General features: G+C 49.6%; 1 protein-coding gene and 1 long non-coding RNA gene across 3 annotated transcripts; one reads left to right on the forward strand and one right to left on the reverse strand.

Annotated features, from left to right (window-relative positions):
- The first annotated feature begins 694 nt into the window (after positions 1–694).
- Positions 695–12735, forward strand: LOC147912502 (uncharacterized). 2 transcript variants are annotated; one of them, XR_015549676.1, is made up of 3 exons: positions 695–1370; positions 10921–11409; positions 11571–12735. It is a non-coding gene; the product is annotated as an uncharacterized LOC147912502 (long non-coding RNA). The 2 variants fall into 2 exon arrangements; XR_015549677.1 differs by having other exon boundaries at positions 10921–11249.
- Positions 2490–3411, reverse strand: LOC101405717 (interferon-induced transmembrane protein 1-like). The gene is made up of 2 exons (XM_004441096.3): positions 3226–3411; positions 2490–2663 (listed from the first exon to the last, which is right to left on the reverse strand). The coding sequence occupies exons 1-2, from the start codon at positions 3409–3411 to the stop codon at positions 2490–2492; spliced, it is 360 nt and encodes a 119-aa protein (XP_004441153.2).
- Positions 12736–13020: the final 285 nt, after the last annotated feature.

Raw genomic sequence — 13020 nt, forward strand, 5'->3', positions numbered from 1 at the left:
AGTCCTGTCTGTCTTCTTGGGCTCAGATCATGCCTGTGGGCGTCACCACCGGGTGGCCTGTAACAGCCACATCCTTCCCCTCACGGGGTGTGGTGCTCCCTTGTGTAACACATCTGAAGCTGTGTAGCCATTTCCTAGCAACGAGCATTTGGGGTGTCCCGGTCTTTGCCTTCCGCACAAAACTGGCGGTCCTCGGCCCATGGACAGGCTGGTCCTGACTCTGCCCTGCAGGGCCCCTGTCCATTGTGGGCCTGGAAAGTGGACGCTCTCCACTGGGACCTGGGGCATCCGCGGCCAGGAACAGACGGACCATCCTCCGCCCAGGAGTACATTTGTCCTCTCTGCCCTCGGCCCCCATCGGGACAAACCTGGGCTGGGCATCTTCAGGAGTCCAGCCCGGCCATCGGCCTCCAGGCTCACCCCAGGCAAAGCGGGAAGAGAATATTCTCTCCGAGTGCTGTTTGGAAAAGATTTCTAGGAACACGGCTCACCTCTGCAGCCCGGCACCTGCCCGGCCCCGCCCACCTATCCGGCCCCGCCCACACGCCCGACGCGCCCACAGCAGGCCCCACCCACGTGTCCCCACCGCCCACCTCCCCTCCTCCCCAGCTCGCACCACCGTAAGCCCCGCCCACCCCCAGGCGACACAGGGCGCCTTCCCACCCACTTCGGAACCAGAGCCGGTGTTGCGGCTCCGAGGACCAAGGCTGCTCCCGGCTGGGCCCTCGAGAGCCCAGTGGTCAGCACCCAGGACCTTCCCGCTGACCTGCAATTGCGCCTGCGTCATGCCTCAGGCCTCACCTGCAACTTTTCAAAAGCTCGGGATCAGGGGCTCTTTGCGGGCTGCGCGAGAGGGTCGCCCCCTAGCAGGACCCTCATCCCAGGTCACGGAAGCTCAGATGGGGTAGGCCCAATGCTGAGTGCCCTTCATGACAGCGGCCCTACAGGAGAATGTGGGCCCCTCCTGTCCACCGGAGCCGGGGTCAGGGTGACCCAACCCGGGTCTGCCCTGTCCGTTGGCAGGGGGCGCCGCAGACCCTCCCCCCTGGCAGTGAGTTCCCGGACCCAGAGGGGCGGGTCCATCAGCGTCCCCTCCCCCAGGACCCACTTTCCAAGGACCGCCTTGCTGCTCCCACACGTGGGACCAGCGGAGATAAGGGGACGCCCTCGGGCAAGTCATCGTTCACTAAAGAGGACCCCAACCCGTGTGGCCAAGGAGTTAGGGCGCTGCAGGGGATGACACTGGGGGTGTGGGAGTTTGGGCAGTCCGACACGTCTGGAGGGCTGGACTGAGGGAGAACCCAGCATGAAGAGCTGTTGACTTCAGGTGCAAGCGAACAGGACTGGCCTCTCTTCGCTGCTGGAGCCAGGTGAGGCTGGATCCCCCAAGGGCAAAGCACTGTGGAGAAGGGTTCAACTCCCTGGCACCGGCCTGTGGCCACTTGGACTTCTGCAGCCTCTCCAGGGTGATACTGTGCAGGGCATGGTGAGTCAGCCAGCAGAGTGTGTATCCCCACCCACTCCCTCTGGGGCCTCAGAGACAGGAATACCTGCCTTGGGCAAGTTCCCCCTGCATCAGGCTGAGGATGGCCCAACCTCCCCTTGTGCATCCCAGGCTCTGGCAGAGGCTCACAGCCAATGCCCCAGGGTCCCTATTGCTGGGGCACTGGGGCGCTGGCACATTGCGCGGCTGCTCCAGCCAGCAGGGCCAGCCCGGTTTGGGTTGGAGAAATTGGTCCTTCCTCTCAGGGTTTTGGTCTAATGGGGCTGAGTCACCAGTTCTGATTATTGGCTTCTGCAGTCAGCCTACAGCTGAGCGCTCTATCCCCCTTGAGGACACTGGCTGCCCCCACCCCTCACCCGCAGGGGAGCAGGACAGAGCCTGGTGGGCTGGAGGAGGCAGCAGCAGGATGCAACAATGGCTGGATCGCCCAGGAGGGGCGGGGAGGGCCGGGGCTCCATCAGCCGAGCCCACACATGCAAAACCCATGGCCTTCCCACAGGGTCTGAGCTGCCCGCCTTCACCCAGCACTGCGGCTCCCAGCCCCCCGAGAGTCAGGGAGGCTGGTCCTCGGGGCAAAGGGTGTTCTGGGCACAGTGTGCCCTTGCGTCAGGACGCAGACCTTGGGGAAAGAGGGAGCCCCGTCCCAGGACCCGGGTCCAGCTGTTGCTCCCAGCAGGAGGCTGGAAACCAACACAACCTGAGGACATGCCCAGCCCCCCTCAGAGCAGCACAGCAGGTGGGCCAGGGAGGAGTGGGCCCAGTCTCGGGGGCAGGCTGGGGACTCTCAGCAGGGCCCCTGCCCATGGGACATCACAGCACCGTCACAGGCAAGTGTGCTTTATTGAATCCAGGTGTAGACAGGCATGTCTGTGCAAACTGCTGTAGAAAGGGGTAGGGGCGAGGGGGCAGGGCCAACAGCCCCAGGATGCGGGGACGGTAGGGATGGGGCCGCAGCCATGGGCAGCTAGAAGTAGCCTCTTCCCTCCTACGTGGATATCATAACGATCTGGTAGAAGTTCAGGGCGGCATATCCCAGAAGAACAATGAATCCAGTGGTCAGAAAGAGGCCCAAGACCAGGGCCCAGATGTTCAGGCTCTTGGCGGTGGACGCATAGCTCTGGGCCCCAGTCACGTCGCCCACCATCTTCCGGTCCCTAGACTAGGGGAGAAGAGAGGTGAGAGGGACTTGGAAGGGTGCTGGTGAGAGCCAGGTGCTATGACTCAGGTCCTCCCCTGGCTGGTCCTTGCCCAGAGCAGCCTCCACCTGCCCTTCACCCACATGGGGAGCTGCCATCCCCGGCCCCTGAGCCTGAGCAGGACAGCGCCTGATGGGCCCTCTCCCTGCTGGGGCCTCCGTCTCCTTCCTCACAGCCTCAGCCTCTCCATGAGGCCTCAGACTCCTCCCTCTGCTCTGGCCCCTTCACTGGCCACTCACCTTGCCAGGGTCAGAGTCTTTTGAGTACCTTTTCCTTTATCTGGACCAGACTTGAGGTCTGAATTCAAAGTGTGAAGCATGCACTTTCTCTAACTAGTCTGGGAAGGAGACTTGGGGATTATGGAGACATAGGCTGCCCCGGCCATCCCTGTGCAGCCTTGCCGTGTTCCCTCACTGCGAGATCCCCCAGCCACACACACACAACGTGAAACACACACACAAGGCCTCCCCACACCCCAAGTGCCATCTCTGCAGGCTCACACACACTTTCTGGAGCATCCCCCACCTTCACGGAGTAGGCGAATGCCACAAAGCCCGGGCAGCACCAGTTCAAGAAGACGGTGTTGAACAGGGACCAGACGATGTGGTCGGGCACAGGGGTCTCACTGCGGATGTTGATCACGGTGGTTGGCATGGGAGCTGAGCTCTGGGGCGCCCCCAGCACGGCCACCTCGTGCTCTTCCTTGATCATCCCCACCTTCGGGAGAGCAAGTGTTGTCCCAGGTGAAGAAGGGCTGGGAAGTGGAGTTACCGATGCAGAGACCTGAGCAGCTGTGGGTCCGTTGCTCTGGGGGCCCTCCCTCTCCAGGGTAGTTTTGATGTCTCAGAAATTTCTATTTCCTGGTGTTTTGTAAATTGGTGAATTGGCTGAGCACCAGGAGGGCAGAACAAATGACTGAATGTCACGTTACTCTGGGGCAGAGTGGGAGGAAGGGCTGTGGTCTGAGGGGGCGCTTCCTTTCCCAGGCACTCAGGTCTGGTCCTGGTCCTGCTGACCCACTTTCTCATTTAGGGGAGTGGGTGGGCCCTGGGGACTTTTCCCCAGCCTGGAAGTCACCCACCCTTTCCCCCACCAAGCCCCAACCCTGCTGCAGCCCCCCACTGTCCCCAGGCAAGGCCCCACCAGGCCCTCATTCAGACTCCACACTCCAGGCCCAGAGGGCGCCCCCGCCCCCAGAGCCCACACCTAGGCTGTCACAAGCCCCCTCTCTGAAATCCGCTGTCCTTTCCTGGCTCTGAGTCCGTGCTCCAGGTGGGGTTGGGTGTTTCCTGGTTGCAGGTCAGGACCCAGCAGCTATGCGGCCTGCCCCCGAGGAGCCTTCCAGGCCCTCTCGCCAGAGTACCCCCGGGAACAAGAACACTGGGCGCTCCGTGAGGTGAGGAGGCGGCTGTGGGGGGAGACAGGACGACTCGGGGGCATTTGGCAGCAGCTCCAGAGCACAGGGCCAGGATCTCTGTGCAACTCCACCCCCTCCTCCCTCCTGTCCCCCATCATTTCCCATGGGTGTTGTTGGGGTGGCGACAGGAGGAAGCTCCAGCGTTGGCAGAATGGCTCCTCAGCTGGAGGGCCTGTGCCCCCTTCTCCGGGAGAGGGTCAGGTCAGCTCAGTAGCCAGGACACAGCTCCATTTAAGACTGAAGGATCAGGTTGTTCTCGTTGTTGTCTGTGGTCCTCACCTCAGGACCAGGCTGTAGGAGGCCGATGGCCAGGCCTGCACTGTCCTGTTAGGAGCTGTCGCCTTCACCTGCTGGCCCCGTTGGGTCAAGGCTCCCAGACCAGCCTCCAGCTGCCCCAGTGGCTCCCACACCACCCAGAGGTCTGGGTCTCCTGCCCTTGGACCTCCTCCAGGTCTCCAGGTTCTGATCATTTCAGCCCCTTCCCTGGGTTCCCCTCAAGGGTGTCAGCTGCTTCCTGCAGTTGCCAGCCCGGGGCTCCCCGAGACAGGTGTTCCTGCCACCCGTTCCTGTGTCAGATCCTCCCTGTGGAAATACCTAGTGTGGTTCTGTGTTCCTGCTGCGCCCACACTGACCCAGAAGGCTGTCCTGCCTGACTGAGCTGACGCTCCACACATGGGCAGTAAGGGGCATTGGAGGGAGAGAACTGCCCCTGGAGCCTGGTGTGGGGGGAGGTCCGTGAGGGGTGGGGAGGGCGCCTGCAGGCCCGGGTGGGCTGCTGCTGTTCAAAGTCCTGATGGGCTGCCCTTGCCAGTGTCTGTGGGACACACTGCCCCTGTGGGCCGTTCAGGCCAACATGACGTCCTGCTCCTGGAGGGAAGCGATGGGCAGCAGCCACCCAGGTGCAGCTTCTCACCACGTGGCTGGTCAAGGAGACAGAAACAACCTGGATGCAGAGGAACAGGAAAACGTGGTGAAACGCTTGCCAAGTGGTGTGTTTTGAGTAATGAGGACTTTTGTCTTATGTAACATCAGTGATTGATAGTCTCCAGGACTTAATTTTAATCACAGCTGTGTTCAGAATCCACTCACAAATTCCTGGAAGTTGAACTCCTCTGCTACAGGATGTTCGCCAGGCCATAAGACCTGGATTTTATTCTGAAAGTAACATGTGCGGGGGATCAGAATTTGCTACCCCAAAATGTGTGTCTTTGGCTTGATTATTTTAAGAACAAAAGTGATATGTTTTGCACTATTTGACATTGGTCATAAAGGAATCTTTTCGGATGACATGCCTACCCAGACTAGGGAAACTAAAGAAAAAATAAATAAGTGGGACTTTATCGGATTAAAGAGCTTCTATGAGACAAAGGAAACCAGAATCAAGATGAACAGACAACCCACCAGCTGGGAGAGAATATTTGCAAAACTTACATCTGACAAGGGGTTGATCTCCATAATATATAAAGAACTCACACAACTGAACAACAAAAAAACAAACAACCCAATCAAAAAATGGGCAGAGGAAATGAACAGACACTTCTCCAAAGAAGATATACAGATAGTCAATAGGCACATGAAAAGATGTTCAACATCATTGATCATCAGGGAAATGCAAATCAAAACAACACTAAGATATCACCTCACACCCGTTAGAATGGCTATAATCACCAAGACAAAAAACAGCAAATGTTGGAGAGGATGTGGAGAAACAGGAACCCTTATACACAGCTGGTGGGAATGCAAACTGGTGCAGCCTCTATGGAAAACGGTATGGAGATTCCTCAAAGAATTAAAAGTAGAGATGCCCTATGATCCAGCCATCCCACTACTGGGAATCTATCCAACGAACCTGAAATCAACAATCCAAAGAGGCTTATGCACCACTATGTTCATTGTAACATCATTCACTATAGCCAAGAAGTGGAAGCAACCTTAGTGTCCCTTGACTGACAATTGGATCAAGAAAATGTGGTATATACAAACACAATGGAATACTACTCAGCCATAAAAAAAAAGACAAAATCATCCCATCTGCAACAACATGGATGGGCCTGGAGGGTATTATGTTAAGTGAAGTAAGCCAGAAAGAGAAAGACAAACACTGTATGATCTCACTCATATGTGGAATATAAACCAACACATGGACAGAGAAAACTGTATTGTGGTTACCAGAGGCAATGGGGGTGGCAGGTGGGCACAAGGGGTGAAGGGAGACATATATATGGTGATGGACAAACAAAAATGTACAACCCAAAATTTCACAATGTTAAAAACTAATAAAACATCAATAAAAATATATATATATAGGTTTGATAAATTGAAAAAAAAAGTGATGTGTTTCGAGTAATCATCACTTTCTTTTATATAATTTAGTTAATTCATATTTTATATTATTTAAATTTTTTTCATGTAGAAATTGCATAACATGTAAAATTTGCTGTTTTATCCATTTTACAGTGTATCATTTTAGTGGCTTTTTGTACATTCTTGATCTTGTGCAACCATTACTACTATTTAATTGCCGAACATTTTCAGACCTCAAAAAATAAATCCCATCCGCATTATGCAGTCACTCTGAATTTCCTTGTGTCCCTCCTGGCAACCACTTATATCTATCTGTCTGTCTCAATTTCCCTCATCTGGACTTTCATATGTATGGAATCATATAATATGTGGTCCTTTGACTGGCTTCTTTCACTAGACATAATGTGTTTAAGCTTCATCCATGTTTTAGCATCTATTAATACTTTTCTTTTTATGGCCAAATAATATCCTTTTATATGGATATATCACATTTTTTTATCCAGTCATAACTTGATGGATATTGAAGTTGTTTTCACCATTTGGCTACTATTAATAATGTTGCTATAAACGTTTCTGTACAAGCCTTTTATAGACACATTTGTTCACTCATTCACTCCCAGTAGTGGATTTCTGGGGCATTGGGTAACTGTGTCTCATTATGTGAGGACCTGCCACACTGTTTTCCATAGAGGCTGCACCATCTTACTTCGCGCCAGCAGTGTACAAGGGTTCTGTTTCCCACACATCCATAAGGCCTGTTATTATCTGACTTTGTATTGTACCATCATAATACATGGAAGGTAGTATCTCATTGTGGTTTTGATTTGCATTTCTCTCATAACTAGTGATATTGAACATCTTTGCCTGCCTTCTTGGCCATCCGTGTATCCTCCTTGGAGAGATGTCTATTCAGGTCCTTTGCCCATTCCTTTTTGTTTTGTTTTTGTTTTTTTTTTTTGGCAGTCTAATTATTGTAGTATTATTATTGTTAGTATGTGGGCGAATAAGTGGGTTTTTCCCCCCCAGGTTTATTGAGGTATTATTGACAAACAAATTGACTGTTAAATATAAAATTCTTTTTATTTCAAAGCTGTCTGGCCTGCCCATCTGAGACTCTGGACTTGTTCTGAGCAGCAGGCCTGCTCTGGGGGTCTTGGAGTGGGGTATGCAAAAGAAGTAGCAAAAGACACTGAGGTGCATTTCACTCACACGGAGCCTCTGCATTGAATTTTTTTTTTATTGATGTTTTAATAGTTTTTAACATTGTGAAATTTTGGGTTGTACATTTTTGTTTGTCCATCACCATATATATGTCTCCCTTCACCCCTTGTGCCCACCTGCCACCCCCATTGCCCCTGGTAACCACAATACAGTTTTCTCTGTCCATGTGTTGGTTTATATTCCACATATGAGTGAGATCATACAGTGTTTGTCTTTCTCTTTCTGGCTTACTTCACTTAACATAATACCCTCCAGGCCCATCCATGTTGTTGCAGATGCCTTTGCCCATTCTTAATTGGGTTACTTGTCCTTTTGCTATTCAGTTGTAATTGTTCTGTAAATAGTCAGATATGACTTGCTTATCAGATTTGTGATTTGCAAATATTTTCACCCATCCTATGGGCTGCCTTTCCACTTTCTTGATGGTGTCCTTTAAAGCACAAAAGTTTTAAATTTTCATGAAGTCCGATTCATCTATTTTTTCTTTTGTTGCTCATGCTTGTGGTGTCATATCTAAGAATCCTTTGTCAAACCCAAGGTCACAAAATTTATTTTACTTTTCAATTGTGGTAAAATATACCTAATCTAAAATTTACCATTTTAAGTGGACGATTCAGTAGTAAGGGCATTCACATTGTTGTGCAACCAATCTCCAAAACTCTTCACATCTGGCAAAACTGAAGCTCTATATTCGTTAAACCCTAACTCCCCATTCTTTTCTTCCTCCTAGTCCCTGGCAACCACCATTCTACTTTCTGTCTCTATGAATTTGACTACTCTAGGTCCCTCATATGAGTGGAATCGTACAGTATTATCCTCTTGTGACTGGCTTAGTCCACTTAGCATGATGTTTTCAAGGTTCATCTGTGTTGTAGCATGTGTGAGAGTATCATTCCTTTTTAAAGCTGAATAATAGTCCATTGTATGTATATATAACATTTTGCTTATCCATTCATCCATAGATGGTCACACGGGTTGCTTACAACTCTTGACTATTGTGAATAATGTCCCTGTGAACATGGGTGTGCAAATATCTGTGTGAGTCCTGATTTAAATTCTTTTGGTATATACGCAGAAGTAGAATTCCTGGATCATATGGTAATTCAAATTTTATTTTATTTTATTTTATTTATTTATTTATTTATTTTTGTGAGGAAGATCAGCCGTGAGCTAACACCCATGCTAATCCTCCTCTTGTTGCTGAGAAAGACCGGCTCTGAGCTAACATCTATTGCCAATTCTCCTCCTTTTTTTCCCCAAAGCCACAGTAGATAGTTGTATGTCATAGTTGCACATCCTTCTAGTTGCTGTGTGTGGGACGTGGCCTCAGCGTGGCCGGAGAAGCGGTGCGTCAGTGTGCGCCCGGGATCTGAACCCTGGGCTGCCAGTAGCAGAGCACGCGCACTTAACCGCTAAGCCACAGGGCCGGCCCCTGAAATTTTAATTTCTTGAGGAGAAGGCCATGAAGTTGTACCCCTATGTTTTCTTCTAAACTTTTCATAGTTTTAGCTCTAATGTTTAGGTCTTTGATCCATTATGAATAAATTTTCATATATGGTGTGAGGTGGGGGTCCAATCATTCCTTTCCGTGTGGCTATCCAGTTTTCCAAGGATTTATGTGTTGAAAAGATGATTCTTTACCTACTGAATGGCCTTGGAAAGCTTGTCAAAAATCAGTTGGCCATAGATATTTGGATGTATAGCTGGACTCTGAATTGTCTTCCATTCATCTCTACTTCTATCCTTGAGGCAGTACTGCACTGTCTCGATTACCATTGTGCTGTGGTAAGATTTGAAAGTAGGAAGTGTGAATCTTCCTACTCTGTCCTTTTCAACACTGTTTTGGTTATTCTGGGTTTCTTGCAATTCCATATCAACTTTAGAATCAGATTGCCAACTTCTCAGAAGAAATCAGCTGGGATTTTTTATAGGTATTGGGTTGAATCTGTAGATAAATTTGGGGATTATTGCCATCTTAACAATGCTAAGTAAATCTTCCTATCCATGAATATGGGATGTTTTTCCATTTATTTAGGTATTTGATATTTGTTCTGAGTCCAGGAGGGCTCTTCCCAACTATTCATTCCATGGCTCCTTCCTGCAAACTGGCCAACCTACAGCCTAGGTTGTATCTGTGTTGAGTCCATGAATCTCCTCCCAGTTGCCTGTCACACGACCTCCACTGGTTGGGAGTGCCCTTGACCTTGAACTCTGTTGCAAAGGAAGCCAGATCCTTTGAGAAGGTATTGAGAGCTCGCTGTTTCATGGCCTGTTTCTCCTCCTCTCCACTCTCTGAGTGACACCCCCACTCTCGGAGCTGAGCCCTCGGTGGAAGGGCAAGCAGCCTGGAGTCCTCTCAGCTCACCTCTCCTGGCGTGGAGAGCCGCCATCTTGTGAACCAAAGCAAGGACGATGAGGGACCCCATGTTCTCGGTGCTCCAGGCCCCAGGCAGAGTCTCTGTTCTGTGAGTGGGAGCGGGGCAGAAGAAGGGAGCCCATCTCCTGACTGCACGTGACTGGGACTCAGCACCAGGCCCCTGGGACAGGATGAGAAATGCTGAAGCCCTGCTCCTCCCACGACAGAAGCCCTCCGACTGAGGCTGCAGGAGGGGGAGCCCTGTGTCATGACTACACCACCCTAGAGAGGAGTCTGCACCTTGATGGCCTGGGAGAGGAGAGGGAGGGAGCAGTCTTGGTTCACATGCCACAGACTCTTACCTTTCTGCCTAAACTGTCAAAGACGTTCTTGAATAGCTGTTTCTTCATTTGCTGTTTGTCTTTAGGACCGTTTCCAGACGCTGTTCATGGTTGTTTTAAACAATCATCGCCAGCTTCCTGGGGAGTGGGCGAGCAGAGCGGCTCATGCTGCTGTGCTGGAAGTCGTTCTCAGAGTTTATTTTTGCACCTTCAGGGGTCTCTCTCTGTGGTCTGATGGCTTCTTTGACCTGGAGCTCCAGGATCCCAATGAAGGGAGGGCCACCCTGGGAAGAGAGCGTCATGCTTTCTCCCCTGATTCTGAAACAGAGGCTGAGGCCCCCTGGCCCTGCCCTGCTTTATGCCTGGGGCCTTCATCTTCCAGGTTAGATTTCGGAATCTGGTGAGAACCCTCCTGCTGTGGGCTGGGTTCTCTAGCAGTCTTGGACCTTGACCAGAAAACCATGAGTGTCTTTTCTCTGGTGGTTACTGCTCTTGCGAGTATCTCAGATATTTCCAAAATGGTTGACTTGTATGAGTGCCTGATATTTGTCACAATTGATTATTTTTCTGTCGGTCCTAAGGTGTCCTGTCCCAAGTGAAACTGATGGAAGCTGGTCCAGGTTGTTGAAATCTCGCAGACCCCCTCCGTCACCTATGCTCTCCCAGGATTCTCCGTCACAACCAGTGGTTCCTGCTGGTACTGGATCTGCCAGCCCCCGGGGAAGGAGCAGCAGTGGGTCAGAAAACTAAGTGATTCTGGAGTCACAAAATGCAACCCATCCTGCCTGAGCTGCAGCTCTGTCTCCAGAGGCACATCCAAGAACCAGTTGTCCTACAGCTGAGCCCCGTTACTGCCAAAGACATGGCTGTGTGTCACCGTGCAAGATACACACAGGGAGGGGAAGATGGGGTGAGCCCGACGCAAACCTCCTCTGCAGGGTGGCCAGGGGGACTGGCTGCCGTGGGCGCTCAGGACCCACCGAGCACAGGGCTCAACCCAGGGCAGGTGCAAAGAGAGCCTGGGGAGGGAGTCCCCATCAGAGCCTCAGGTTCCTTATACTCATTCACCCGTGAGTCATTTCCATTCATTTATTTAATATTTTCACATATTAGCTTAGTGTCTCTCTCAGGATATCCTTTTCCATAGGGATTATAAAAATGTTTTAAATGTTTATAAATATATTAACAAAATATTTCTGACTAGATATATTTCACCAATCTCTCACTTCAGGCTGACCTTGAAATGCTGCATGAGAAGGAAGTAAAAACTGAGGCAGGCTGGTAAACTGCTGGAGAATTGAAGGCATGTCCCCCTCCACCGCCCTCAAAACCCTTCAGCAAAGACTGGGTGACTTATTGGTTCCAGGCATTTAATCTCCGTGCATACATTAGCTGAACACTGAAGTAACTGAGCAGAGACTCAATGTCTACACACAGCAAAGAAGAAGGGCCTTACAAAATTAGTTCGGGAATGTCACCAAACAAATAGCAACAACAACATCAACAAAAGCATCAGCAACAAACCCTGATTGGGGGAGGATCCGATTTCCAGAGTTGCCACATTATGATATTTAAAATGCCCAGTTTTCAAATTAAAATTATTGGACACATTCAAAGACTCATGAATATATGACCCATACACTGAGGGGGAAAAAGCATTGAATAGGAGCTATCTGTGAGGAAGCCAGACACTAGACATACTAGATGAAGATTCAAAAATCATTCATTTAAAATATGTTCAAAAACCCCAAAAGAACTCATGTCTAACAAATTAAAGGAAAGCATGAGAATAATGTTTTACTAAATAGAGACTATAAAGAAAGAGAGAAATTTTTAAAACAAACCAAATAGAACTTCTGAAGTTGAAAACCACAATAACTGAAATGAAAACTTAACTAGCTTAAGAGCATATTTGACCCGGCAGAAGAAAGATTCAGTGAACATGAAAGTAGGTACTTGGGATTATCCAGTCTGAAGAGCAGAAAGAAGAAGGACAAAGACAAATGCGTCGATCCTCAGAGACTTGTGTGACACCATCAGGGATACAACAGAAGCATAAGGGAAGTCCCAGAGGGGAGGAGAGAGAGCAAGATCAGAGTGAATATTTGGAGATAGAATGGCTGAAAACTTCCCAACCGTGATGAAAAATCCACATTAATTCACATGTCAAGAAGCTCAACAAATTCGAAGAAATATCCCAAAGAGATACATACCTAGACACATCGTAGTCAAACTGTCAGAAAAAGACAAAGGAACTTAGTCATCCTGATGAAGAGTGGTATCTCTTTGTGATTTTTATTTGTGTTACCATGATAACTTGTGATGTTCAACATCTCATCATGTGCTTATTGTCACTTGTACATTTTCCCTGGATAAATGTCTGTTGAAACCCTTTGCCCATTTCGAATGGAGTCATTTATCTTTTTATTGTTGAGTTGTATTATCTATATCTTCTTGAGTCAGTTTTGTAGATTGTGTGTTTCTAGGAATTTGTCCATTTCAACTAGATCATACCACTTGTTGGTGTACAACTGTTTATAGTATTCTTATAATTCTATTTCTGAAAATAGGTTGTAATGTAATGTTGACCTAAAACAAATGATATAGCCAGTTATTTTACCAGCTAAATGGGTTTATTCGTGAACAGCAAAGAATTGCAGTTTGTTACATGCAATCTATGG

The sequence above is a fragment of the Ceratotherium simum genome, chromosome 34 (genome assembly GCF_057802395.1).
Source record: "Ceratotherium simum simum isolate JZ-2026a chromosome 34, ASM5780239v1, whole genome shotgun sequence".
NCBI classification, from domain to species: Eukaryota; Metazoa; Chordata; class Mammalia; order Perissodactyla; family Rhinocerotidae; genus Ceratotherium; species Ceratotherium simum.

Bases quoted from the DNA above. Each gene is read 5' to 3' on its own strand.
- LOC101405717 (XM_004441096.3), bottom strand. From the start codon at position 3,411: ATGATCAAGGAAGAGCACGAGGTGGCCGTGCTGGGGGCGCCCCAGAGC. The intron at 2,664-3,225 runs GTGGGGGATGCT...CTTCTCCCCTAG, and splicing joins CATTCGCCTACTCCGTGAAG to TCTAGGGACCGGAAGATGGT.